Below are 25,567 nucleotides of genomic sequence, written 5' to 3'. Positions count from 1 at the left end.
TTTTTGAATTTTCATACATCATTTCTGTATGGACAGCTGCCAAATTTGTATGGAAAATAATATGGACAAACAAATGATCCAAAATGGCTTCTTTGGGCATACCGAAGGCACCAAAAAAGTTTCAGCCGGATTAAAAAATACAAAAAAATCGAATGACCGAAATCTGAGAGAACTGCTCTACTGGAAAATGATGCACCATGCGTCTCCAGTATAATGCACTGGGAACTCATTGTGATGGAGAAGCAAGGTACTTTTAGATCGATCAATATACCGAAATTGGATATTTTTTCTTCCAAGACATCATATCTCAAAATCCTGTAAATGGATGCTCACAATTTTTGAATAAGTTACTTAAAACATCCCGAAAAATTGTAGAAAAATATTGTCAGTTGTGAGCTCTTTGGTTCTGATTCCTTCAAATCTGCAAACAAAATTTTCATGTTATCTGTAAGTGAATTCAGAAGCTAAACAAATTATATTTCTTTTGCTACGCAGCGAGCTATCTTGGTTCAGCAATTTTTTTATACTAACCTTTTTCGATCTAATCACCAAAGTAAAAAATACGGGTCTAATTAGTTTGCCCAAGGAAAATTTATGCCAAATTTAAGCACTCTTGATCTGGATCCTGCTGGTTTGACGTTAAATCGCTGCATAACTAGATTTTCTAAACCATGACAGTAAGGTCTCAAATTATAAAAGTATTTTACTGCCGCTCTAATCGAGTCCGTCCCATATGTAAAAACAGCAAGCCGAGAAAAAAGCATGTCACATTTGTCCCGCCCATAAGGCTACGTGTTATAATTTCACGAAATAGTGGATTTTCTCCGGTTTTCTAGAACAAAGTACTTAATTTTATTGGTTTTTCTGATAGTTTATATGATTTTGAACCAAACTGCATCATTACCTTAAAATTGACGAAATTACATTTGGGACGGACTAGCTTCGAGCGTCAGTTTACAAAACAATATATTTGCGAAAATATTGTCAGATTTTGAATTGTTTTGCAGAATTATGACTTCAAAAATGCTCCAACATGATTCAGGAAATTACAGTCCAGGTTCGATAATCTGAAGGCCATCATCCCGAGCATGGGTAAATAACAAGGGAAATGCGTAATAATACCTTTCTCTGGTATCAATACCAAATTTTGGTATTCCTGGACTCTTTAAAATTTGTCTTAAGGATTATGCAAGAGCAAAATGTGCTATCATACCAATTAAAGGTATTGTTTTGATATTGCAAAATTGCAGAATTTGTCAATGGTCGAACACCACATATTGGTATTCTTTTGGTATTACAGTGTTTTATCAAATTCCTCTGAAACTATGGGAAAATTTTGACCAATTTTGACAAAATAATTAATTTTGCGCTAAAATGATGTCTCAAAGCAAATGCTTTCATTGAAAACCGGAAATTTCAAACTTGACTTCAAACATTTTTGATATACCCCCTAAAGAAATGACTTGAAATTGTGGAAAAATTTCTAAGGAAGCTACATTTTGGTATTATTTTGGTATTGAAAGGTTTCATCAAATTCCTCTGAATTTTGCGCTAAAATGACTTGAAACCCAAAAATGTTAAGGCTGAATTTCAATTTTTTTTGATATACCCACTTATATTTTTTTTAAAAACGTTGAAATTTCTTTATGTCGGGATAACCAAATACTTTGAAAAACGAGTTAATCGACAGATTATTGAATTTTGGTGAATTTCAATCCAGTTTCATTTTAATAACACTTATTTTTTAATCTTGTTATTTTTTTTGAATCTTCAAGAACTTCAAGCACAGGCCGTTCATCAATGACAAATGCATTCGATGTGGTGAAGAATATCACTAAGAACAATATGGAATCATCAGGTGAGTAGATTTGGCTGTTGCATATGGATCATTTCCATTTTTTTACTAACTGCAACTGCTGCACTAAAAATGGTATGAAAATACCAAATTTTGGTATTACTTGTGCAAATACCAGCGACCAAAATGTGCTCTTGGTTGCCCAGTAATAGATGGTAAAATACCATGAAATCATACCAAAATCATGTATGTGGAAGACCACAGGAATACCAAAATATGATTTTCCAAGGGCGCGGGAATACCTTAAAATAAAACCATGGCAATACCAAGTTTTGGTATTCAAGCAATGTTCAAAAATCCAGAAGACCTCAACTTGGTATTGAAATGGTTTTATTTTGAGGTATTATTTTACCCTTGGAATAACATGGTTTGGTATTGTTGTGCCCTTCCACATAGGGGAGAGTGGGGAGACTTGATCCCCTTTTTTTGTATCGCACATAACTCTGTCAATTTCTCACAAAACTATGAACTTTTTGCATGAATTGAAAGCTTAAACATTCAACTATGTTTGGCGGATAAGGGTATTTCACCAGATAAACTCTTCGAATCATGCCAAGCGTTTTAAAAACATATTTTAAACCGACATTTTCAAAATGTTGGGGTTAATTTGATCCCCCTTTCAACATTTGAAGAAATCTTAAGCACAATGTTTCTTATTCATCCAAACTTTTAATTTTCTATAAGTTACAGCAATTTCACATTAAACCTGTACGTTTGTGTTCAAAATTTAACAAGTTTAGCATGCAAAATATTTAAAAACTTAAAATTTTCTTTTTTAGTCCAAAATTGAGCATGTTTACAAAAGCAGGTAATTTTTGTTTACAAAACTTTTGAAAAATGGTTCAAACTGCAGTAAGTTATGTACAACTATACTAAAGGAAACTATGTACGAAAACCCAGCCCAATTATTTAATCTTGAGGCTGATTCCGGTGACTGTAAAAATGCAGGGATCCAGTCTCCCTAAACGCACTTTTTTTAAACAATTGATTGTAAAAATAGTATGACGATAAATTTAACGTCAAATGCGTAAAAGTTTTGGAGTTGATATGTTTATCAAACAATTCATATATAAAAATATTTTTTTGAATAATTTTTGAGTGTTTTCTATACTTATCAAAACAAAGAAAAAAGAACTCTTGGATGTTTTTTGAAGCACTTTTTAGAAAAATGTGTGTAACTCAATCCAAACATTTTTTAATTTTTTCTTTGTTTTCTACAATGACTTTTAGTCGATTTCACACAACTTTCTAGAACAAAGCTAAATGTTTTACCCACATGCAGACGAGATACAGGCTTGGGATCAAGTGTCCCCGGGGATCAAGTCTCCCCACTCTCCCCTACAAGACTTTGGTATGATTTCATGGTATTTAACCATCTATTACAGGGCAACCAAGGGCACATTTTGGTCCCTGTTATTTGCCCAAGTAATACCAAAATTTGGTATTCCCGTGTTATTTACCCCTGCTCGGAATACCTTCAAATAATCGAATACGAAACATTTTTTTTCGTTGTCTTGTTTTTGATTGTTGAGTTTGAATCGTTATGAAACCCTAAACATGCTCTAAAGTGATTTAGAATTTTGAATTCCAAGATGGCGGCCAAAATGGCGATATTGAAATACTGAGAAAATATATTTGGTATGCAAAAAGGTAATCAACAACTCAAATTTGGGGTCAGAGAACTCGAATTTTTATGTTAAAAGTAACAAAATACAAAAATCCTAGGAAACATTTTTTTTTTGTTCATGATTCGATTATCCAAAGTCCTCTACAAACCTTCGGATGATCGAACTCCGGATAATCGAAAATTCGAATAATCTAGGCTTCGGATAATCGAGCCTGGACCGTATTTACAACTTTTTTCTAAATTCGGATGTTGGAGAATATAAGACAAAAGAAGGATTTAGGACACATGGTCATCAAGTCAAAATAAAGCCACATCACTTTTCAAGTGCCATCAACCGATCACCACTTTATTCCGGCTTCAGGTTCGTACGGATGTAGTTCAGCACCTTGGCCAGCTGAGCCGGCACGTACTTGCCCTGGGGATGGTAACCGAGCGCATCTGCCACGTAGGTCACCTCGACGGTTTCACCCTCCGGCGTCGGGTACTTGTAGTATCCGTTGACGTTGTTGGCATCTCCCTCGGCACGGGCCACCGTTCCGTCGTCCAGTTCGAGGTTGTGCTTGAAGGTTCCGTCGGCGGCAATGTCCAGCTCCTGGGTCTTGACCATCACTTCGGGGCGGGCTTCCGAGGCAACCACGGCCAACAGGGCAACGGCGAGGGCGATCTAAGGGGGGGAGACCTTAAGTAAGAAATGTAATTACAGCCTATGAACACAATTGGCTCACCAAAAATTTCATGTTGACGATTTTTATGGTTGATTCGGCACTTCTGGACGATATCGGCAAACGATGGCAAACTGAACTGGCCGAGACACCGCGTCTGGACCTCCTTATATAGCAGGTTGCCTTCTCATAAAATCTAACAAGATCACCAGATGCCGCCCAGAAGTTCAGAACATCCTCGTAGTAGCTTCTACTTCTTCTCCCTGTTGATCGCCTGCGCTAAGAACTGTTCCTGTTTGGGGGTTGCAATAACTGGGAGGCTGGGCCCAAACACCTGTGGCCAAAAAGCCCCACCAACTCGGGTTCTAAACGTGAGAGACGATATAACAAGTTCTTGTCGGGATCATTATTATTATTGCCCCTCTCGACGCGGAGGATCATCACCGGGGTGATGGCCCGGTATGGTTTGGTTCGGGAAAAGTTCACTGTGATTTGCATAAATTTCCGATGACAATATTTTATGGGCTGAATTGTGTGGCCCCCAAAGCCGAGTCCAAAGATGAAAGCAAAAGTGGAGTCCGCAGCAGTGTCGTGAAAGGATTTCTTCAAGATTTGCCAAATCACTCTTATAGTCATCATCGACCCGAAAATTTCGACGAATCTAATAAGTATCCCAAACTTTCGCTAAGAACAACCACCAGATCCGGTAACGAAGTTCGGCTCATCCCTCGATTCTTGAGAAACCAGCAGAAATCTGAGTCATTCACAAAATTGAAACTGGTTTATAGGTTGCACCATGGGGGCAGTAATTAGTTAGAGTTTCAACTGATCTTTCTCTTTCGTTCATGCTTCGCGACTCATTGACGAACGCACGTGCAGCCGATTCAAATGGCAACTTTACTTGAAAGTTCAAAAGTGTCAACGAAATGAGTTGTGATCGGTCACATCTAATGAGGAATCCATCAGGTTTTTAATAAACATTAAAATTTGCATCACTTTAACTAGCTACTTTATCGTCTCTCTTAGGAGAAAGAGCTATTAAAGTTGTTCCGCCAAACTGTGGAAGACGATTAGTAAAAAGCTTGTGCGACTATTAATTCCAATAAGATCCTATCGATTACCCCCCTCCAAAACTCGAAATTCAAAATAGTGTGACTATTTTATGGTTAGCGCCAAAGAGTGTGCAATAAAATTTAAAATTAGAGAGCCAGAGAGAGAGAGAAGGCTCGTCAGCGCTTATCAGGATCTCACATCGGGGGAGCAATTTAACGACAAACTAATTTTGAGTTGTGCGTTTCAGCGCGTCCTGATAAGCTGCATATATGGTCGAGCTTTTTTTTGTTTTAGTCACTGTTGATGAACCACTATTTAAATAGGAACACGTTTGATGGGTGTGGAATTGATGGGTTTGCCGAACGGGACATTTTTGATGAGTTTGAGATGATGAGGACGTACGATTTGATAAATTTATTGAGCAACATTTTAAATATGCTCAGAGATTTTACTTTCTTTGTTAGTTTTATATCAAGTTTTTCTATGTCACCCCTTCAAAATTCCCTTGAATAAATTAGGGGGAAATCATTGACCTAAATTTAAATTTTCATTGAAAAAAAAGAAACATGGATTGAAAATAATTCAGAATACATTGCTAAACGCTTGTTTGTACATTTTAAATATTTTAAATATTTGAACAGTTAAATTCATTGGTATTTTGCAAAATTTTGGTAGCAGAGCAGTTCTCTCAGATTTCGGTCATTCGATTTTTTTTTGTATTTTTTAATCCGGCTGAAACTTTTTCGGTGCCTTCGGTATGCCCAAAGAAGCCATTTTGCATCATTAGTTTGTCCATATAATTTTCCATACAAACTTGGCAGCTGTCCATACAAAAATGATGTATGAAAATTCAAAAATCTGCAACTTTTGAAGGAATTTTTTGATCGGCTTGGTGTCTTCGGCAAAGTTGTAGGTATGGATACGAACTACACTGGAAAAAAAATGATACACGGTAAAAAAAATTGGTGATTTTTTATTAAACTTTTTATCACTAAAACTTGATTTGCAAAAAAACACTATTTTTGATTTTTTTTTTATTTTTTGATATGTTGTAGAGGACATAAAATGCCAACTTTTCAGAAATTTCCAGGTTGTGCAAAAAATCTTTGAGCGAGTTATGAATTTTTGAATCAATACTGATTTTTTTCAAAAAATCGAAATATTGGTCGCAATAATTTTTTAACTTCATTTTTCGATGTAAAATCAAATTTGCAATAAAAAAGTACTTTGGTTAAATTTTGGTAAACTGCACCGTTTTTAAGTTAAATCCATATTTAGGTGACTTTTTTGAAAAAAGTCGCAGTTTTTCATTTTTTTTTAATAGGTGCACATGTTTGCCCACCTTTAAAAAAAATATTTTTGAAAAGCTGAGAAAATTCTCTATATTTTGCTTTTTTGAACTTTGTTGATACGACCCTTAGTTGCTGAGATATTGCAATGCAAAGGTTTAAAAACAGGAAAATTGATGTTTTTTTAAGTCTTACCCAGACAACCCACAATTTTTTAATGTCGATATCTCAGCAACTAATGGTCCGATTTTCAATGTTAAAATATGAAACAACCGTGAAATTTTCCAATCTTTTCGAAAAAAATATTTTCAGAATTTTCAAGTTTAGACTAACATTTAAAAAGGGCCAAACATTCAATATTACGTCCTTTTAAAATGTTGGTCTTGGTTTATTTTCATACATCATTTTTGTATGGACAGCTGCCAAGTTTGTATGGAAAATTCTATGGAAAAACTAATGATGCAAAATGGCTTCTTTGGGCATACCGAAGGCACCAAAAAAGTTTCAGCCGGATTAAAAAATACAAAAATTAAAATTGAAGAAAAAATACCGATTTCGTAGAGAATTGCTCAGCAGCAAAACTTTAATTATGTTTAAAAATATTTATGATTCTTTTCTTCCAAAATTTCTTTAATCAGGCTTGAAATTTGACATTTAGACCATTGTTGTCAAACTTTATCAAACTTCTTTTCAGCTAGAGCGTTTCAAATATTTTTAAAATTTAGGTCGTCTCTTCTACTCCCTGAAACAATACAACATTTATAAGCGCATGAAACACACGTCGGTAGATCTCTTTTTAATATTTTTTTAATATTTACGAAATAATGTAAAATTCAAAAACTAAAATGTCACTCAAATGATGATTGAACTTTTTTTTGTTAAATCGCGATAACTCGTGATGTTTGTAAGCAAACCTCTTATGTTTATTTATCAAAATTTTTGTAATTGTCTGTTCTACAACTTTGTAGAACATTATTACATTTTAAAAAATACCCCTGCAAAGTTAAAAAAAACTCGAAATTTTAAAATTAAAAGTTTTGTATGTATGTATGTACGTATTTGAACCCCCGCTTTGGCAGGACTTGGCCATTACCACAGTATATTTCAACTGAGACGGTTCGGTTAGTAACCACCATATATCTCAAGAACCTTTGAAGCGTATACCTCTCTCTGACTAACGATTTCTTCTGAAATTGTACGGACAAAGATCGGTAATGCAGATGACTCGGGCAAGCGAAATTTTAAAATTAAAAGTTTTGTTTTAAATGAAAAACTGACCCTTTTGGGTCAATGTAGATTCGAAAAATACATTAAATTTCCCATAAAATGACATGTTCCAAAAATTTTTCAGTCGAGTAACGGAAAATGGGAGAGTTTTTAAAACTTTTTTAGTGTTTTTTTCGATAAAAAAGCGTTTTTCCGGAATTCTGAGTACGCCATTAAATCGGGCATCTAATTTTGAATAAATGTCCCTTTGACACCAAATTTCTATCTCATTGCCCCTTTTGTGGCTGCAAATTATTGAAAAACACCAATTTTTTTAATGTTGAAATTTTCATGATGAATCATGACTTTACGAGCGAGTCCGCGAACAGGGCATACCCCTTTGTATGGGACGTCGTTTGGACTTCACCAATCTGCCTGAAATTTTCAGGGGTTGTTTGAACATATAAAACTAGCATATGGCCAAAATATGATCACTCTAGGTCAACGGGAAGTGGGGCAAATCGGGACACAAAGTTTAAAAGTTCAAAAACGTCAAAAATCTTAAAAAGGCTATAACTTAGGCAAAATTCAATTTGTTTTCAAAACTCAAAATGAATCTGAAAGGGCTTAAAAAATGCAACAAAATACAGGGTAGAGCATACCGATTGGGTAAATCTAAAGGGAGTTATTGGCATTTTAGTGAAAAAATAGCATAATTTTCAAACTCAAATAAAAAAGTGTTCCATCCAGATATCAACTCGGTTCGACCTGCAGCTTTTAGGGGACATCTGGGACTACCATTTGAGACAGAGAACGCTTTGGGTAAGGCAGTTTAACATATTAAATAGACACTTTTACTTTTAGTGATTTTTTTGGTTGTAAATTTTTGCTCGGGGGACCCCCTAGATCCCATTTTCTGGTGATAATTTTATCATATTCGTGTTCCTGAGACGATTTTACAATAGAAACATGCATAAAAATGTTTATTTTGATCCATATTAACCCTTTTAAAAATAAAAGTTAAAAAAAAATATTAAGCTGCTTTTTTCTGGTGTCATCTAGTATCCTTGGAAACGAGCTTGATTTTCAATAAATGTTTATCGCTCACACATTTATTTTGGAAAAATGACGCAAAAAGAGGTAATATGCAATCATGAAATTAAAACCATTGACATTTTTTATTTGTCATTATGTAGAATACAATATTAGTGTATCCTAAAACATGTCGGAAGCCGAATATGTACTTAAAGGTTGAAATGATGTTTAAAATGCACCTTTGCCTGTTTTCTATTTTACACCTTTGCCCTTCTCTATTTTACGCAAATATTTATTACCATTTTTCTGAAAAAAAACTTAATCAATAATACAATTAGGGAGAACTTATAATTGAATAATTTATTGAAATTAATTTAAAATCAATACCAATAAATAAAAATGTGTCTATACAAAGCTGGTCATTCATTCATACTTTTCATTATTGAGACATGTACTCATTCAAGAATCTGGCAACGCTGACCATGCTAACGCTTCCCAACGCTAGAACGTGCAAACATAATACAAACAGCAAAACAGACCCACCTCACTCACACCACCAACCAGCATGCTCAAATCAGCAATGTGAATGAGGCATACTCGACACAAAAAATACATGAACGAACTACCCAAACAGGTCGGCGTTTCATTCATTTCGCATCAGTTGCCGGTAGAGTTTGCACCGCCGTCCGCATCGCACCGCATAATGGCGCAAGTATATTTCGGCCAGATTATTCACGCCAAGTCCTTCGACGAGCTGGAACTGCTCGCCGACGGTTATCTGGCCGTCCGGGAGGGTAAGGTGAGTTTAGGGGAGGGTTTGAACTTTTAAAACAGGTTGTTTCGCGTTGATAGCACGTGGACTTGACCTTGACTTGCGTGTGTGTGTGTTTGTGTGAGTTGTTTTTAATCTTGTGTCTTTTGCGCTTAGATTGTCGCAATTGGGCCGAAGGCCGACTTTGAGTCGCTTCCGGAGAAGGACTCGTACGAGAAGGTTGAGCTGAGCGAAGCTCAGTTTTTGCTGCCGGGATTCGTTGATTGCCACATTCATGCGCCTCAGGCGCCGAACATTGGGTTGGGGCTGGACATGGATTTGCTGGGTTGGCTGAATGCGTACACGTTTCCGTTGGAGTCCCAGTACAAGGATGTGGACTTTGCCCGGCATGTGTACAGTTTGGTCGTGCGGGACACGATCGCCGCTGGGACCACGTGCGCGTGCTACTTTGCCACGATCTACAACGATAGCAACAAGGTGCTCGCGGAGGAGATCATACGCCAGGGACAGCGGGCATTTGTGGGGAAGGTCTCGTCGAACCGACTCTGTCCGGATAACTATGTGTGAGTTTGGGATCAACATGGATTGGAATAGCATAACTTATTAGGGTATTATCATTGTAGGGAATCCTGTACGGATAGCTCAGTCCAGGACAACATCGAGTTCATCGAGTACCTACTTGCGAAGAAAGTAGATCGCGTTCAACCGATCATCACGCCCAGGTTCGCGATCACCTGCGATATGGCGTTGATGAAGAAGCTCGGAGAGCTCGCGGAACGCTACAAGTTGAACATTCAATCGCACATCTCCGAGAACCTCGGTGAAGTGTCCACGGTGAAGGAATTCTACCCGGAAAGTAAGAACTACTCTGACGTCTACGACGAAGCTAAGCTGCTGACCAATCGGTGCGTAATGGCGCACGGCGTTCACTTGGAAGACGAAGAACTGAAAGTGTTTAGTGCCCGGGGATCCTCGGTGGCGCACTGCCCTACGTCCAACACCAACCTGGGCTCCGGGATGTGTGACGTGAAGCGTCTGCTGAAGGCCAACGTTAAGGTCGGGCTCGGAACGGACGTATCCGGCGGCAACCGGATCGGCATTATTGACGTGATGCGGGCCGCGCTGGACGTTTCGCACCATTTGAACATGATGAAGAAGCAGGACGTTAAGGGAACTGGGAAGGTTGCACCGGGGTCACCCGAGAACGAGCAGTATGTGCCAATGAACTACAAACAAGTCGTTTATCTGGCAACGCTTGGCGGAGCGGAGGGTAAGTTGTTTCATTTTTCTGTTTAGAGATAAGACGCTTAAGAGCTTGGTGATTGTTCAATTTGGCACATTGATTCAAAAGTTTGTGATGGACGCACGAATGTTATCTGTTGAGACGCGACCGGTATTAAATAACACATTTTTTTCGACAATTTTACCTTTCTCAACTGAAAGTCACGTACTTTCGTGCAGCTAACGGTACATGCACCATTCGTATAAAGATTCCGGGTTGTCCACAGTCGAAAGCATTCTTCGCAAAATGCTGATCCAAGCGGTTTTAGTTGCACTGCTCGCAATATCCAAAAGCTACGCGATCAGCGATCACAATGCCGTGTTCAAAAGTCCGCTGCACGCTCGAGCCGAGTGCGTCAAGTATCGGATGGCGCAGAACACGACGTTGATCGGAAGTCCGCTGCGCAGTGACGAGGAGTCGACGTGTGTCTGCCGGTGCGAGCTGATCAAGCTGGGGCTGTGGGATAGCTGTCGGGGGCATCAACCGGAGGTTCCTTCGGATCAGTATTACGACCCAGATGAGGATGATCGATGCTACCGGGAGCGGCTGAGACAGTGTCTTAAGGAGCGGTTGACATCGGAGAAAAATCAGTGTAGCAAGTCGTTTGTGTACTACAAGTGTTACAACGATCAGTATGGGACGGTTTTCTTGAATCGGCTTGGTTACGTTCCAAGTGGACAGTTGAAGCACGAGCAAATAGTGAGGAATTGTGCACGGATTTTACAGCTTTCGAAGGGTGATCTCAAGACGATCGCTGAAAATCCGCTTCAAGCCGATAAAAGTGGGAAGTGTTTATTCCGATGCTTCTTGATCCGTGAAGGTCTGTACAGTGATCATGGGGGATTTAACGAAGAACGTGTATTTGCTCAATTTGCCAAGAAAAATAATCGAGAATTATTCTTGAGAAGACTTCAACAATGCTACGATCGTCTCCGGAGTGAATGTTGGGATCGTTGTACGCTAGCTACCAGACTGGTACAAGATTGTTTGGACGAAAACGCGACTGCTTTGGATAACATCTTGTCTGCTTTGGGTAGCATAACTGCTGAGTAACGGCAGTCAAAACAACAAGTTTTTTACGTTCATGTGCACCAAATAAAAACCCCATCCCGTAACAATTACCCTCGTCACAATGCTGAATCTACTTGCTCGAACAACTTTCCTCGGTGGAGTTATCGTACTTGCAGCATATCACAATGCCAACTTCAAGAGCACCAACTCAGCTCGCCAGGAGTGCGTCCTCTATCGAGACGTTCAGAATCTCACCCTAATCGGAACACGCTTCCGCAGTGACCTGGAATCAACCTGCGTGTGCCGCTGCGAACTGATCAAGATTGGCCTCTGGACGGACGCACTCGGACATCTAGAGATCCCGACGATGCAGTTCTACAACGGCGATCCAAACAACCTAACCTTCTTGGAAAATGTCCGAGAATGCGTATCGGAAATTCCTCCCAACCTGGACCTGTGCTACCGTGCGTTCAAGTACTACAAGTGCTACGTGTCCTACTTTGGCGACGTCAACCTCGATTTACCACGTTTTGTGCCGTCAACCGACCTCCAGCAGCAGCAAACCGTAGTAGACTGCGCCAGAATTCTACAAATCTCCCACCAAGATCTGCGATCGATCGCAGCAACCCCTCTGCTCGAGTCCACCCAGAGCAAATGCCTGCTGCGATGCTTCCTTATCCGACAAGGTTTCTTCAGCGATGAAGCGGGTCCGAACCGGACCAGGCTCTTTGCGCAGTTTGCCACGGTCAACGACGAGCGGAGTTTCCGGTACAGCTTCGGGAAGTGCTACCAACGGCTGCAGGACGAAAGCTGGGACCGGTGCAGCTTCGCGGCACGCATCGTGACCGATTGTCTGTCGTACACGTCGGTGGCGTTAGAGCAGATTTCGGCCGCCATCGGGGCGGTTGCGCATGGTGGGGGGTGTTGAATGTTTTGAAGTTTGTGTAATTAAAAAAAAATGTATTGAAGAATAAAATCATAATTATTGTTGTTTTAAACCAGAGTTTACTGAAATAAAAAGTATTTATTGATTGGAATCCTATAATTTTAATAAGCAGAAAGCAGAATTTTCAATTTTATAACTTTCCAATTTTTGATTAATATAATCGACCTAAAACCATTTTCAGCCATGGCCATCGCCGACAAGGTCGGCAACTTCACCGTCGGCAAAGAGTTTGACGCCCTGCTCGTGGACACCTCCGTTGGGCCCATCAATCGCTACAAGCTGCCATCAGCGCTGACGGAGCAGAAATCCCCCGACGAGCTGCTCCTGGAACAGCTGCAAAAGTTCGTGTACGTCGGTGACGACCGCAACATCGTCCGCGTGTTCGTCGCAGGTCAACAGGTCAAATAGCGTGTCTTCAAACACGCAAAATTTACAACATTCCAGTTGAATGATCAAATCAGAACCAGTGGAATATAAAAACAAATGTTATAACGTGACGTGCTCTTTTTTACTTGCCTTTTAAATATTTCGACGAAATAAACGAACAAAACAAAAAACGACATTCATTCTCTCGTCTGGTTCCGAACCGTCATCATCGTCTCAACGATGATCATCATGACTTCCACCTAGCGTCGTACCAGGTATTGTCTCATCTTCTCAACCTGCTCACGTTCTAAGCTCGGTAGGTCAGTACGATTAGTGTGCCGCTTCATAACTTAGTATCCACTGGCGCATCACTTGATCTAGTCGCGCGAGCGCGCTCAAGTCTCCTTCAACCGTAATTCTTATCTCTATTACACGCTAGCAGTTATGCTAATTCGCGTAGCTCTGCCGCTGCTCTTTGCCATTTACTTTCACTCAGGTAAGTCGCTAGTACTACCAGCATGCCAGCAAGGCTACGCCCATGAAGCGCTTACATTGTGGCCCCCCTCTCCCATCTTCAGCGACATCCGGTGCGTCGTCAAAATGTGCCCACAGCATCGTGTTCAACAAGCTGCTCGGCGTGCGACCTCCGTCAACCAACTCGACGGTGATCCCGCTGTACGCCGCCGCCAGCAAGTCTCGCGAAGAGTCGGCGGTAAACGTGCGTTGCGCCCGAATCTGTCGTGAAGACCTGCTCTGCCACGGGTACCTGCTCGTGTTCAGCCAAAACGCTTGCTACGGGTACTCCACGGCGGCGGCGATGAACCCCGAGGGCATGACGGCAGCAGCAGCGTCGCGCTACGAGCACATTGATGACGACGTCGACGCAAACTACCAATTAGTGGCCGATGCTAATGTTGCGTTTTTTGTCAAGACCTGTCTGGACGGTTAGTATTGCCAGCTTAGTAGCATCGTAATTAGCGGCGAGGGCGGCCACGACGAGGAGTTGTGCTGGTTTTGTTGACACAAGTGCCGGGTGGTGATATTGGCGGGAAAACGGAAGGTCTGAGATGATTTTATTAGAATTGTTGGTTAGAGCCCTTTTGCCACCCATGGCTTGTTTGTGAATCGTTCTAGCAAGACGTTATTCGCGCGCGTTGTAAAACATGTTCGTTCATCTTCAAGGTCCATTTGGTTTAGGGGAGGAAAATTAGTCTTTGTGTTGGAATCTAGGGTTAGTTTGGATATTATTTCCAGCTGAATTAAAAAAATCGGAATGATTTTTTTCTTGTAAGACATTTGGGCAGCCACAAAAACAAACAATTTATGTTTTGAGGAAATTTCATTATTTCAAACATAAAACGACAAAAAATCGCAAGCTTTTTCCTCCTCTAAATCGACAACGCTTGACTAATTTTCTCACGCGACAATGCCTGCGGTGCGCAAAAGATCCCCAACTTCCTTCCCACCTTCTTCATCCACGATCTGTATACGATAAATCCCCACAAATCCAAGCACAACAGAACTAAAAACGCTAATTAGAGAGCACAACACGGCACAACTCTCGCGTAAAATGTCCAACCGAGCGACGATTAGCTAATCCATTATTCCATCCTATCTGATCTGACGCGATCTTCTCAACAGTGCCCGCCAAATGCTCCTCCAAGCTGTTCCCCCTTGTGACAATCCCCGGAGCGGGTTTAGTTGGTCAGAACGATCGCTTGCTGCCCAGGTTGGTCACGCGGGAGGAGTGCGCCAATGCTTGCTTCCACCTGAAGAAGAACTTCCGGTGTCGATCGGCGCGCTTTGTACGATCTTTTCGGAACAACCGCCACCGGTTGAGGTTAAAGGTGGAGAGCGCCCCTTTGGGACAGTGCTATCTGAGTGGTGGGGATCGCTTCACGAATCCGGAATCGTTCCGGTACGGTGGCTGGGGTGACGATGAAGAGTACCTGGAGAACCAGTGTGAAGGATGGGGACGTGGTGCGGCGAGTTGTTCGTTCGAGCAGCAACGTGACTTGGCGTTTGCGTACGCCGATGATTCGCTGATCGTGTCCGACGAGAGAGGCTGCAGCGAGCGCTGTTTGAACGAGGATCGATTCACCTGCGCTGGGTACAGCTACCACAACAGTTCGGGAAGGTCGACCTGTTCGCTGCATTCGGATGATCTGACCTCGCTGGGGCCGAAGGCGATCCGGGTGGAGTTTGATTCCGTTTATGGGCGGCGGGTGCGCTGCTTGGACGTGACCGCCCAGTGTTACGACGAGCGGATTGAGGTCGGGTTTGTGCCTTCGGAGGGATTCGCGGGGCGGATCTACCTTAATACGGTGCATGGGAACTGTAGCTACGATGAAACGATGGCTAATGGGACGAGGATGCTGACGATCATGACCGGAAATGAGGTTGTCGAATCGCGGTGTGGAATTCGACGCGCGTTCATCAAGGGCAACGTGAACAAGTAAGATTTTGAGGTATCACCCAAAATTAAGATATTAATTACGGTCCTTTTTTTTAGTTTCCTGGTATTCGGTTACGTCTACATCCAGCAGCATCCGATGGTACGAACTCAAGCTGATCGCCTGTTGAAAGCAGGTTGCATTCACCACTTGAACTCAACAATCATTACCAACCTTATGAGCAACCTTCCCATGAAGTCCACGGTAGATTTCATCCCCCAAAGTCAATCGCTGAGCTTCGGCTCAACGGTCCTCTTAAACGGAACGTCCAAGATCACCAAGAAGGTCACCGTCCATCTATACGACGTGGAAACCCAGGCGGAACTCTTCGAAGCCGCCCTTGGCCAACTCGTCGAAATGCGAATCGTCTCCAAAGATCGCAACTTCGACCTCGCCCCTTACGACCTGATCGCGTACTCTGGCGAAGAAACTCTCCCTCTGCTAGACTCGAAAGGATGCCCCCTGGATCGACGAATCTTCCCCGGCTTTCGGAAGCAAAAAACGACCCCCGGCCTCACCTTGCAGGCACGCTTCCACGCGTTCACCTTCCCGCGCTCAACCATGCTGAACTTCCGGCTGACGATCAAGTTCTGCTACGAGTCGTGCCCGAAAGTGGTGTGCTTTTATCAATAAACTTTATTTTAGATTCTGAAACTGACTTGACTGAGTTGCGTTGCGTGGGTATGACTAAAAACAAGCTGCTGTATTTGTAATCTCTTGTGGCGGGTGCGGTGAAGCTACGGTACGCTCTACTGCGGTATCCGGTCCCTCAGGTAAGCCATTATGGACTCGGTGCCCTTTTCCAAGATTTGATGGCGTGGTTGGCGGAAAGCATTTCCGATGATTTCCAGCGTGCTGAAATGAACAAGTCGCTTAGCCTTTTGTCCCCATTTGGTTGAAGCTTAACTCACGTGATATTTTTAAGCATTCCGAGGATCGGCGGAACCTGCTTGATGTTGTTGTTGGCCACATCCAGCGTGGCCAGGCGGGGCAGTGCGCCTAGCCCATGCTCGGAAGCGTCGAGCTCCTCGATCTTGTTACCCCGGGCCAGCAAAATCTCCAGCCCTTTTAGCTCGTAGACGCACGGAGGAATCTGCTTCAGCTGGTTGTTTGCGACGTTGAGTTCGCGCAGCGTGACTAGCAAGCCAACAACTTCCGGTAGATCGGTCAGCTGGTTATTGGATACGTTCAGATAGCTGATCCGCTCAAATTGGGAAAAGAACATCGGGATGGTTTTCAGCGCGTTGAAGCTGACGTTCAACTCCGTCATTATGCTGGCCAGATGAGTCAGCCCCGCGGGAACTTCCATCAGCTTGTTCTTGCTGATATCAATGTTGTACACCGAAGCTTCCATCGCATCCAAAAACACCTGCTCGGGGATGTCGATCAGATTCTTGTTGCTCACGATCATCGATCGACCCTTCTTCATCTGGTACACATCCGGGAAGGTACTCTCCTCGAACGGCACTCGAACCTTCTCCGAACTCTTCCCCGGACCATCGCGATCCTTCAACGTCTTCAAGATTCGCTGCGTACCACACTGAATGATATCTCGCCGGATCGATCGTATCGGATTGCCGTCGACCTGCAGACTCACCAGGTGAGCCAGCGTTGACAAGCAAGACGGCAAGCTGCTGATCGAGTTGTTCGACAGATCCAGCCGCGTCAAACTGGCAAGCATCGAAATCTCGTCCGGCAGCTTCTCGATCTTGTTGTCACGCAGATCGAGGATCTTCAGCTGGGGCAAGTTTTCGCAGAAATCAGCCGGGATCGACTTAATAAAATTGTTCGAGATGTGCAACTCCTTCAGCGCGTCACATCCGGTAAAATCGGGCAACTCGCCAACGTCGTTGTGCTGCACGTACAGACATTCCAGCTTCCGCAGCTCCCCCATCACCGGTGGTAGCAGCTTCAAATCGTTCTTGGCCAGATCCAACTTATGAAGGTCTGTTTTGGAAGAAAAATGTTAGCTTTAAATAAGATCCAAATTCAAAAAGGAAATCATACTTCTCAAATTGACAATGTCGTTGGGTAGTTCGGTAAGCCGGTTATTGTTAAGGGTTAGCTGCTGAAGCCGCACCAGAAAGCCGATCCCCCCGGGCAGCGAGTTAAGACTGTTAAAGGAAATGTCCAGCACTTCCAGCATGATGAGGTCGCTCACGTTCGCGTGGATCTCGGCAAAGTCGTTGTGCGACAGGTTTAGGCTTTTCAGCTCGCGCAGGTTGAAGAAGCTCTCCGGCAGCTCCGACAGCTTGTTGCGGCCCAGGCTCAGCTTGGTTAGTTTGGTGAGGCAGCCGATCCCCTCGGGGAGGGCGGTTAGTGCGTTATCTTGGAGCTGTGGATAGTTCCCGGATGGAAATGTTTGGTAAGTTTTATGTTTTTGATTACAGAATTATTTTTGCCATTTAAAATGTCTAAGTTCAGAGTAAGGCATAAATTACTATCGGAATTTAATATTGTTAATGATATGTAGTTAGAATTGTTCAAAAGTTATTCTAATTAAAGTAATTTGACAATTGATAATACATTAGAAATACTCTTTTCTTTAACTAAAATGTTACTTAAGCCAATTTTAGGATTTTTGTACACTTCAAAATATTACCCTTTTCAAATTCGTTGTGTTATTTTAATTTAGTTGGAATTATTAATAAGCAAAACACTACATTTACAAATATATTAAGGGTAAATTTTGATTTTTTTTTGAATATATTTACTTCGCCAGAATGTATCATGAAGAAAATCTTGAAGGCATTTTCATCAAAGTTCACAATATCCGGGTTTGTTAAGATTTTTAGTTTAATAGATTTGTGACTTATGACAGATTAAATATTTGGCCATGAACAAACTTAAATTTGCGGAAGTTATTTTTCATAGGTAAAATAAAAAAGTGGCGTGGGTCGTTTTGTAAAAAGCTTCCAAATCAATCTGAACACTTGGGGGTTACTTCTACATTAAAAACAAAACAGTTGATGGCCGGAATTTGAGCAGGGTAATCAATCGGCCTAAGAGTGTTTTATTGATTGATAGCTGATAATTTCTCTTGTTCAAGTTTTCAATTTTCAATCAAAGTAGGCGTCTTTGGTTAACAACATGTTCTTGTAAAAAATGATTTTTTTTTTAAATAAAAGTCGTAGTTTGGACAAAAAACGCCGAAAAAAAAATTAATTTTCTTCAGCGGAATTGCCAAATCGCTGCATTTTCTCGACATAAATTTCGATGCAAATTTGAGGGCTGTCAATTCAAACATGTAATGCAAATCTTGCATCTTGATATAAACTTTCATATCAATTCGCGGAAAAAACATGTTCCTGATGGCTGGCGTCACGATAAGGCGTTTAATCAATATCAGACATGTCTCAACTCTAAATGTCGGAAGTTGTTTTTTTCGGTTGATTTCTCATAACGTTCTGTTATAATTGGGACCCTGAAGAGCTCAATTCGACGAAAAAAAATTTAAGTTTTTTCCAGCTAGTTCTAAGAAACCATACGCCTCCATGGTTTCATTCTAAGAGAGAAAGATTCAATGGAGGCGCTTGGTTCCTAAGAATGATTCCATTACGTTTATACCCGAAATTTGTAATGACTAGAATTGTACTCAAATTTGATTCTACCAATTGATGCGTGACGAAAAATCAACAAAAATAAATCCAAAATATAGAGTTGTTTATTCAACTATTTTTGAATTTATGCTCATGAAATTTAAAACTCATCTCAAGCTCTGATTGCACTAATTGAATTTACGACCCTCCCACCCCCAATTAGCTATATACTCACATTCAGCACCGTCAGATCGCCCAGATTCTTCACGTTCTCGCTGATGCTGGTGAGCGTGTTCGAGCTCAGGTCCAACGTGGTCAGCGACTTTTGGTTCCACCAGCTGTCCTCCTCGTTGGTCCGGTCCAGATCGTACCGCACCGCCGCCGCAGCAGCATCCTTATCACAGTCCTCCGAGTCGCTCAGATTCCACACCTTTTCCGGCACTGGAACGAAAAGTGGGGACGGGTGGGTTGTTTTTTGGGAAACGAGAAATAGAGACGGATTAGGCGCGTCGGAACTGGCACTGACCGCGGATTTTGCGATAGCGACGCCTCGGATACGGGATCCGGGTTGTTTGCGCTCTTCTTGTTGGCTGCTGATCCCCGACCGGACAAAACCACATCTTGAAAACGCACTCATTAACTGACAACGCGAGCCAATAAGAAGATCGACTAGGACCTGAAAGGATTCGAAGCTGGCGGAAACACTGACTTTTATGCACTGCAACTGTTCGGCGAGCTGGAACTTGACGGCGGTTGTTGGTGGTCTACACCCGCGATCGGAACAATACCAAATGGAAGTACTGGTCGGAGAGGTAACATTCCGAAACGATCGCTGCTCGCGCGGGTCGGTCGATTTCCCAGAGTCAATAGAACGTGAAATTGGATTTTTGTCTCGTGGAAAATCGTCGCCGCTTTTGGGGCCCAGGGGTAAACTAGAGCAAGTCAACGCCGGTGGTTAGCCAACTGGAACCAATATCGACTTAAGTACGCTGAGTACTGTGAGCTGTTGTTGAGGTTTTGTTTACGACGCTCGCGGTGCGACGTTATATCATCACTCCAAGCCAATCTATAGATTAATGTAGAGCGCACATCGTACGATACGACACAAGCTAGCTTAGTCTATCTCTTGAAACATGTACATATAAATGACAGCATCACCACGAATCGTGACGAAATTTCAAGGTCACTTACCCGTGGCCAAGCCCTGGCCGGCCAAGTTCAGCACTCCGGATTTGAGGGCCTGCTTGATGCGTGCCTTACTGAGCACTTTGTCGTCCTCTTCCTTGTTTTGCCAGTGAAACACCGGATTCAGCTCCTGATGGCGGATTCGACTTCGCACGGCGCGAGGCTTCATCGTGGACTAATTGCAGACCCAAGCTTGTTTAGCTTAGCTTGTGCAGAAATTCACACCGCCAATGGTGTTAACGATTTTTTTCTTTGCTGTTTTTCAATTTCACAACACCACTCATTCCGTGTTGTTCTTCTTTGTTTTAGGGCAAAACATTGAATCTCTTTAAATTTAATCAGTCAGTCTGGCTCTCTTTCTTTCACACCACACCAGCAGCAGCTGGGCTGAACTGAGCTGGAGATTGTGAGGCTACTGGATAAAAATAACAAAATTGAAGATAGTGAGAATTCCGAGGGAGGTCGATGCTGCTTGGGCGGTTTGCCTTTCCATGGGCTACTGCGAGTTTGGGGTGGACTTCAAGGCGTTCCAATAAGCGTTGTCCGGCCAGCTGGGTGGTGATGAGAAAGAAGAGAGAAATGCTGCTAAGGTAGACTCAGCTATGTTGGTGCGGTGTGATGGTGTGCGTGTGTGCTGGAAAACTTGAATGCAATGTTGAGGGGGGAAATTTTGAACAGCTGGATTGTGAATGGATTCCTGTTTTGATTGACTAACGGACATTTTGTTAGAATGGTTTTGCTTCTTCAAATAACATAATCTAAAAGGAGTCAATTAAATTGGAACAAAATCGAGTTCATATCATTTAAATTTTATGAACGCAATCTGAATTACAGTCCAGACTCGATTATCCGAAGCCTCGATTATCCGAAGTTTCGATTATCCGAAGGTTTGTATGAAACTTCGGATAATCAAATCACGAACAAAAAAAATGTTTTCGTATTTTTGCCTGCCTCACTGAGGTAAGGCTATAATCCTGCTCTAAAATTGAACTTTTTATTTAAAGCTCGAAAACCCACCATGATGTATACACACGGAAAAAAAAGTGTTCCGGAAATCATGCAAATCGTACCATGAAATCGTGAATAACGCGATTTTTGCTTTACGAATTTTTGAACTATGCATATTGGGCACGAATTATCCAGGAATCGTGAATAAATATGCATGACTTTCCATGGCCGATTTCACTCGTAAACGTGAATAATGTTCATGATTTCATGAAATAGATGCATGTAGGCGTGAAAAATATTCACGATTTTATGAATAAAAATTCATGATTACGATCGAAAAAATATACATCGTGAATAAAAAATCATGATTTCATGCATAAAATTCATGAAATCATGAATTTTTATGCATGAATTCGTGCACAGAATTCATGAGTTCTGGAATATTTTTTATGATTTATTTTTGAAGGCGTAAAAAAATTCGTGAAATCATTTATAAACATCATTAAATCATGCATAAATTTCATGAATTCGTGATTTTTTTTATGAAATCATGAATTTAATTCACGTTTACGAGTGTATTCGGGCATGTCTAATCATGCATATTTATTCACGGCTCCTGGTTTATTCGTGCCCAATATGCATAGTTCAAAAATTCGTAAAGTAAAACTCATAATATTCACGATTTCATGGTACGATTTTCACAATTTCCGGATTACTTTTTCTGTACATTTACCATATCGTTCCACTGGGTGCAAATATCGGAATTGACAAGGAACCCTGTTTTGTAAAAAACGGAGGACATTTTATGTGATGCCAATGTACTCTGGCCCCACCTGGCCACTTTGGAACCGGTCACCGGTTACCGGTGGTCACTGGGGACATTTTGGAATGTGCAAGGAACCCTGTCTTGTGACATATCAAAATTCATGAAATTTAAAACTGTGGCCATTGTATGTGATGCCAATGTACTCTGGCCCCACTTGGCCACTTTGGAACCGGTCACCGGTTACCGGTGGTCACTGGGGACATTTTGGAATGTGCAAGGAACCCTGTCATGTGACATATCAAAATTCATGAAATTCAAATCTTTGGCCATTTTAAGTGATGCCAACGTACTCTGGCCCCACCTGGCCACTATGGAACCGGTCACCGGTTACCGGTGGTCACTGGGGACATTTTGGAATGTGCAAGGAACCCTGTCTTGTGACATATCAAAATTCATGAAATTTAAAAACTGTGGCCATTGTATGTGATGCCAATGTACTCTGGCCCCACTTGGCCACTTTGGAACCGGTCACCGGTTACCGGTGGTCACTGGGGACATTTTGGAATGTGCAAGGAACCCTGTCTTGTGACATATCGAAATTCATGAAATTTAAAACTGTGGCCATTTTATGTGATACCAATGTATTCTGGCTCCATCTGGCCACCTTGGAACCGATTACCGGTCACTGCAGAAGAATTCTAAATTTACAAAGGTCCCAGTTATGTGATGTTCAAAAATGCCTTAAATAAATGAAAAATACAATCATAACTTTAGTAAAACCAACATTCAAAACTTGACATGAGCATTTCGGAAAAGTTAATTGGGTACCGATCGTTAAAATATTTGAAATTCGCAAAATACATAAAATAAATAAAATGCTCAAAATACTTAAAATACTTTTTTCTATTTTTTATTACAGAGTTTTTAAGCCGAAAACTGGTTCAACTCTTTACTTAAAATAATTAAAATACTTAAAATACTTAAAATACTGAAAATACTTAAAATACTTAAAATTCTTAAAATACTTAAAAAAAACTTAAAATCCTTAAAATACTTTAAATACTTAAAATACTTAAAATACATAAAATACATAAAATACATAAAATACTTAAAATACTTAAAATACTTAAAATACTTAAAATACTTAAAAGACTTAAAATACTTAAAATACTTCAAAAAATCAAACCATCCACATTAACGACCCCCGGGTCTTTTGTGGTCTCTATTGCAAGTTTCTGCTCGAACCTAGGAGTCCGAAGGCTTGAATGGGGAGAGCACCCAAACCTCTTTTTACTCCAAGGAACCTTCCACCCCAGTGTTTGAACTGACGACCTTTGGATTGCGAGTCCAACCGCCGCCAGCGATTCCACCGGAGTAGGTTTGGTTTGTTGTTTGTACTTATGGCATGGAGACGACTCCTACACCTGGAATGTCTAAACGGCCTAACAACCAAGGCCGGGACCGACATTTTACTTCCTCATTCGATGGAAGGTTGCAGCAGATGGTAATCGAACCCAGAATCATCCGCTTACAAAGCGGACAGCGTAACCATTCGGCCACGCACTGCCACTTAAAATACTTAAAATACTTAAAATACTTAAACTACTTAAAATACTTAAAATACTAAAAATACTAAAAATACTTAAAATACTTAAAATACTTAAAATACTTAAAATACTTAAAATACTTAAAATACTTAAACTACTTAAAATACTTAAAATACTAAAAATACTAAAAATACTTAAAATACTTAAAATACTTAAAATACTTAAAATACTTAAAATACTTAAAATACTTAAAATACTTAAGAGCGAGTTTTTCACCGATGTGAAACAGGTCGTATCGAGGTGCTCCGATTTGGATGAAACTTTCAGGGATTGTTTGTCTATACATGAGATGAACCCATGCCAAATATGAGCCCTCTACAACAAAGGGAAGTGGGGTAAAACGGGCTTCGAAGTTTGAGGTCCAAAAAACATGAAAAATCTTAAAATTGCTCGCATTTCCGTAAAACTTCATCAATTCCAACTCTCTTAGATGCATTCGAATGGTCTTTTGAAGCCCTTCAAAATGTGCTATAGACATCCAGGATTGGTTTGACTTTTTCTCATAGCTTTTGCAAATTACTGTTGAAAATGGATTTTTTTAAAACCTTAATAACTTTTCCCAACAGCCTCCAACACCCATACTCCCATAGGTCAAAAGTTAGGGAATTTCATGGACTATAAGCCTACGATATTAACTTTTTGGCCAATCGCAGTTTTTCTCATAGTTTGACGATTTTTCCAGAACAAAAATTTTACTACGTTAGTTTTTGCCCTGTAGGCCTCCAAAGCGGCACTTTTTGGTCTCAATTTTGACATATTCGGAATCCTCAGAAAATTTTACATTAGGTTGAGGTGTTGTAATTTTGAATTTGATTGTAAAAAATGCCATTTAGAATTAATTTAAATATTATTTAGCATTTTGTCGGATTAAGGGTAAAACAAGTTTTCGCCTACTTGATACAGCATTTGACGTATTGAGCATAGGGTAAATAAGATCTATTTCTTTTTTCAAAAATGCTTTATTTAATTATTTCTTAAAGCAATATTACAACTCCAATACTTCTAACTTACGTGAAATTGTCCGAGGATTCCGAATATGACAAAATTGAGACCACAAAGTGCCGTCTTCTCGGCATACAGGGCAAAAACTAACGTTGTAAAATGTTTGTTATAGAAAAACCGTAAAACTATGAGAAAACTGCAATTGGCCAAAAAGTTAATACCGTAGGCTTATAGTCCATGAAATTCCCTAACTTTTGACCTATGGGAGTATGGGTGTTGGAGGCTGTTGGGAAAAGTTATTAAGGTTTAAAAAAAATCCATTTTCAACAGTAATTTGCAAAAGCTATGAGAAAAAGTCAAACCAATCCTGGATGTCTATAGCACATTTTGAAGGGCTTCAAAAGACCATTCGAATGCATCTAAGAGAGTTGGAATTGATGAAGTTTTACGGAAATGCGAGCAATTTTAAGATTTTTCATGTTTTTTGGACCTCAAACTTCGAAGCCCGTTTTACCCCACTTCCCTTTGTTGTAGAGGGCTCATATTTGGCATGGGTTCATCTCATGTATAGACAAACAATCCCTGAAAGTTTCATCCAAATCGGAGCACCTCGATACGACCTCTAGAACAAACCGAGCAGAATCTACAAATACTGCCTCTTAAAATACTTAAAATACTTAAAATACTTAAAATACTTAAAATACTTAAAATACTAAAAATACTTAAAATATTTAAAATACTTAAAATTCTTAAAATACTTAAAATACTTAAAATACTTAAAATACTTAAAATACTTAAAATACTTAAAATACTTAAAATACTTAAAATACTTAAAATACTTAAAATACTTAAAATACTTAAAATACTTAAAATACTTAAAATACTTAAAATACTTAAAATACTTAAAATACTTAAAATACTTAAAATACTTAAAATACTTAAAATACTTAAAATACTTAAAATACTTAAAATACTTAAAATACTTAAAATACTTAAAATACTTAAAATACTTAAAATACTTAA

At 40.5% G+C, this 25,567-nt stretch overlaps 6 protein-coding genes across 6 annotated transcripts; 4 read left to right on the top strand and 2 right to left on the bottom strand.

The window, feature by feature from the left end:
* Positions 1-3,799: 3,799 nt before the first annotated feature.
* LOC120425088 (larval cuticle protein LCP-17-like) lies at positions 3,800-4,364 on the bottom strand. Its single transcript, XM_039589481.2, has 2 exons — positions 4,208-4,364; positions 3,800-4,146 (listed from the first exon to the last, which is right to left on the bottom strand). The coding sequence occupies exons 1-2, from the start codon at positions 4,217-4,219 to the stop codon at positions 3,829-3,831; spliced, it is 330 nt and encodes a 109-aa protein (XP_039445415.1). The 5' UTR covers positions 4,220-4,364; the 3' UTR covers positions 3,800-3,828.
* A 4,992-nt stretch (positions 4,365-9,356) lies between these two features.
* Positions 9,357-13,298, top strand: LOC120425041 (guanine deaminase). The gene is made up of 4 exons (XM_039589411.2): positions 9,357-9,526; positions 9,656-10,062; positions 10,123-10,769; positions 12,920-13,298. The coding sequence occupies exons 1-4, from the start codon at positions 9,431-9,433 to the stop codon at positions 13,144-13,146; spliced, it is 1,377 nt and encodes a 458-aa protein (XP_039445345.1). The 5' UTR covers positions 9,357-9,430; the 3' UTR covers positions 13,147-13,298.
* Positions 10,793-11,834, top strand: LOC120425042 (general odorant-binding protein 45-like). Its single transcript, XM_039589412.2, has one exon. It carries the CDS (start codon positions 10,971-10,973, stop codon positions 11,832-11,834), a length of 864 nt encoding a protein of 287 aa, XP_039445346.1. The 5' UTR covers positions 10,793-10,970.
* LOC128093124 (general odorant-binding protein 45-like) lies at positions 11,914-12,862 on the top strand. The gene has a single exon (XM_052708886.1). It carries the CDS (start codon positions 11,914-11,916, stop codon positions 12,718-12,720), a length of 807 nt encoding a protein of 268 aa, XP_052564846.1. The 3' UTR covers positions 12,721-12,862.
* A 110-nt stretch (positions 13,299-13,408) lies between the features above and the next one.
* LOC120425040 (uncharacterized) lies at positions 13,409-16,215 on the top strand. The gene is made up of 4 exons (XM_039589410.2): positions 13,409-13,600; positions 13,683-14,048; positions 14,746-15,559; positions 15,617-16,215. The coding sequence occupies exons 1-4, from the start codon at positions 13,549-13,551 to the stop codon at positions 16,188-16,190; spliced, it is 1,806 nt and encodes a 601-aa protein (XP_039445344.1). The 5' UTR covers positions 13,409-13,548; the 3' UTR covers positions 16,191-16,215.
* On the bottom strand, positions 16,186-20,770 carry LOC120425043 (leucine-rich repeat-containing protein 40). The gene is made up of 5 exons (XM_039589413.2): positions 20,288-20,770; positions 19,332-19,537; positions 17,565-17,892; positions 16,469-17,504; positions 16,186-16,412 (listed from the first exon to the last, which is right to left on the bottom strand). The coding sequence occupies exons 1-5, from the start codon at positions 20,448-20,450 to the stop codon at positions 16,307-16,309; spliced, it is 1,839 nt and encodes a 612-aa protein (XP_039445347.1). The 5' UTR covers positions 20,451-20,770; the 3' UTR covers positions 16,186-16,306.
* Positions 20,771-25,567: the final 4,797 nt, after the last annotated feature.

The sequence above is a fragment of the Culex pipiens genome, chromosome 1 (genome assembly GCF_016801865.2).
Source record: "Culex pipiens pallens isolate TS chromosome 1, TS_CPP_V2, whole genome shotgun sequence".
In the NCBI taxonomy this organism is placed as follows: domain Eukaryota; kingdom Metazoa; phylum Arthropoda; class Insecta; order Diptera; family Culicidae; genus Culex; species Culex pipiens.
The sequence above is the reverse complement of the archived record's forward strand: the minus strand, read 5'-3'. Positions and strand labels throughout refer to the sequence as shown.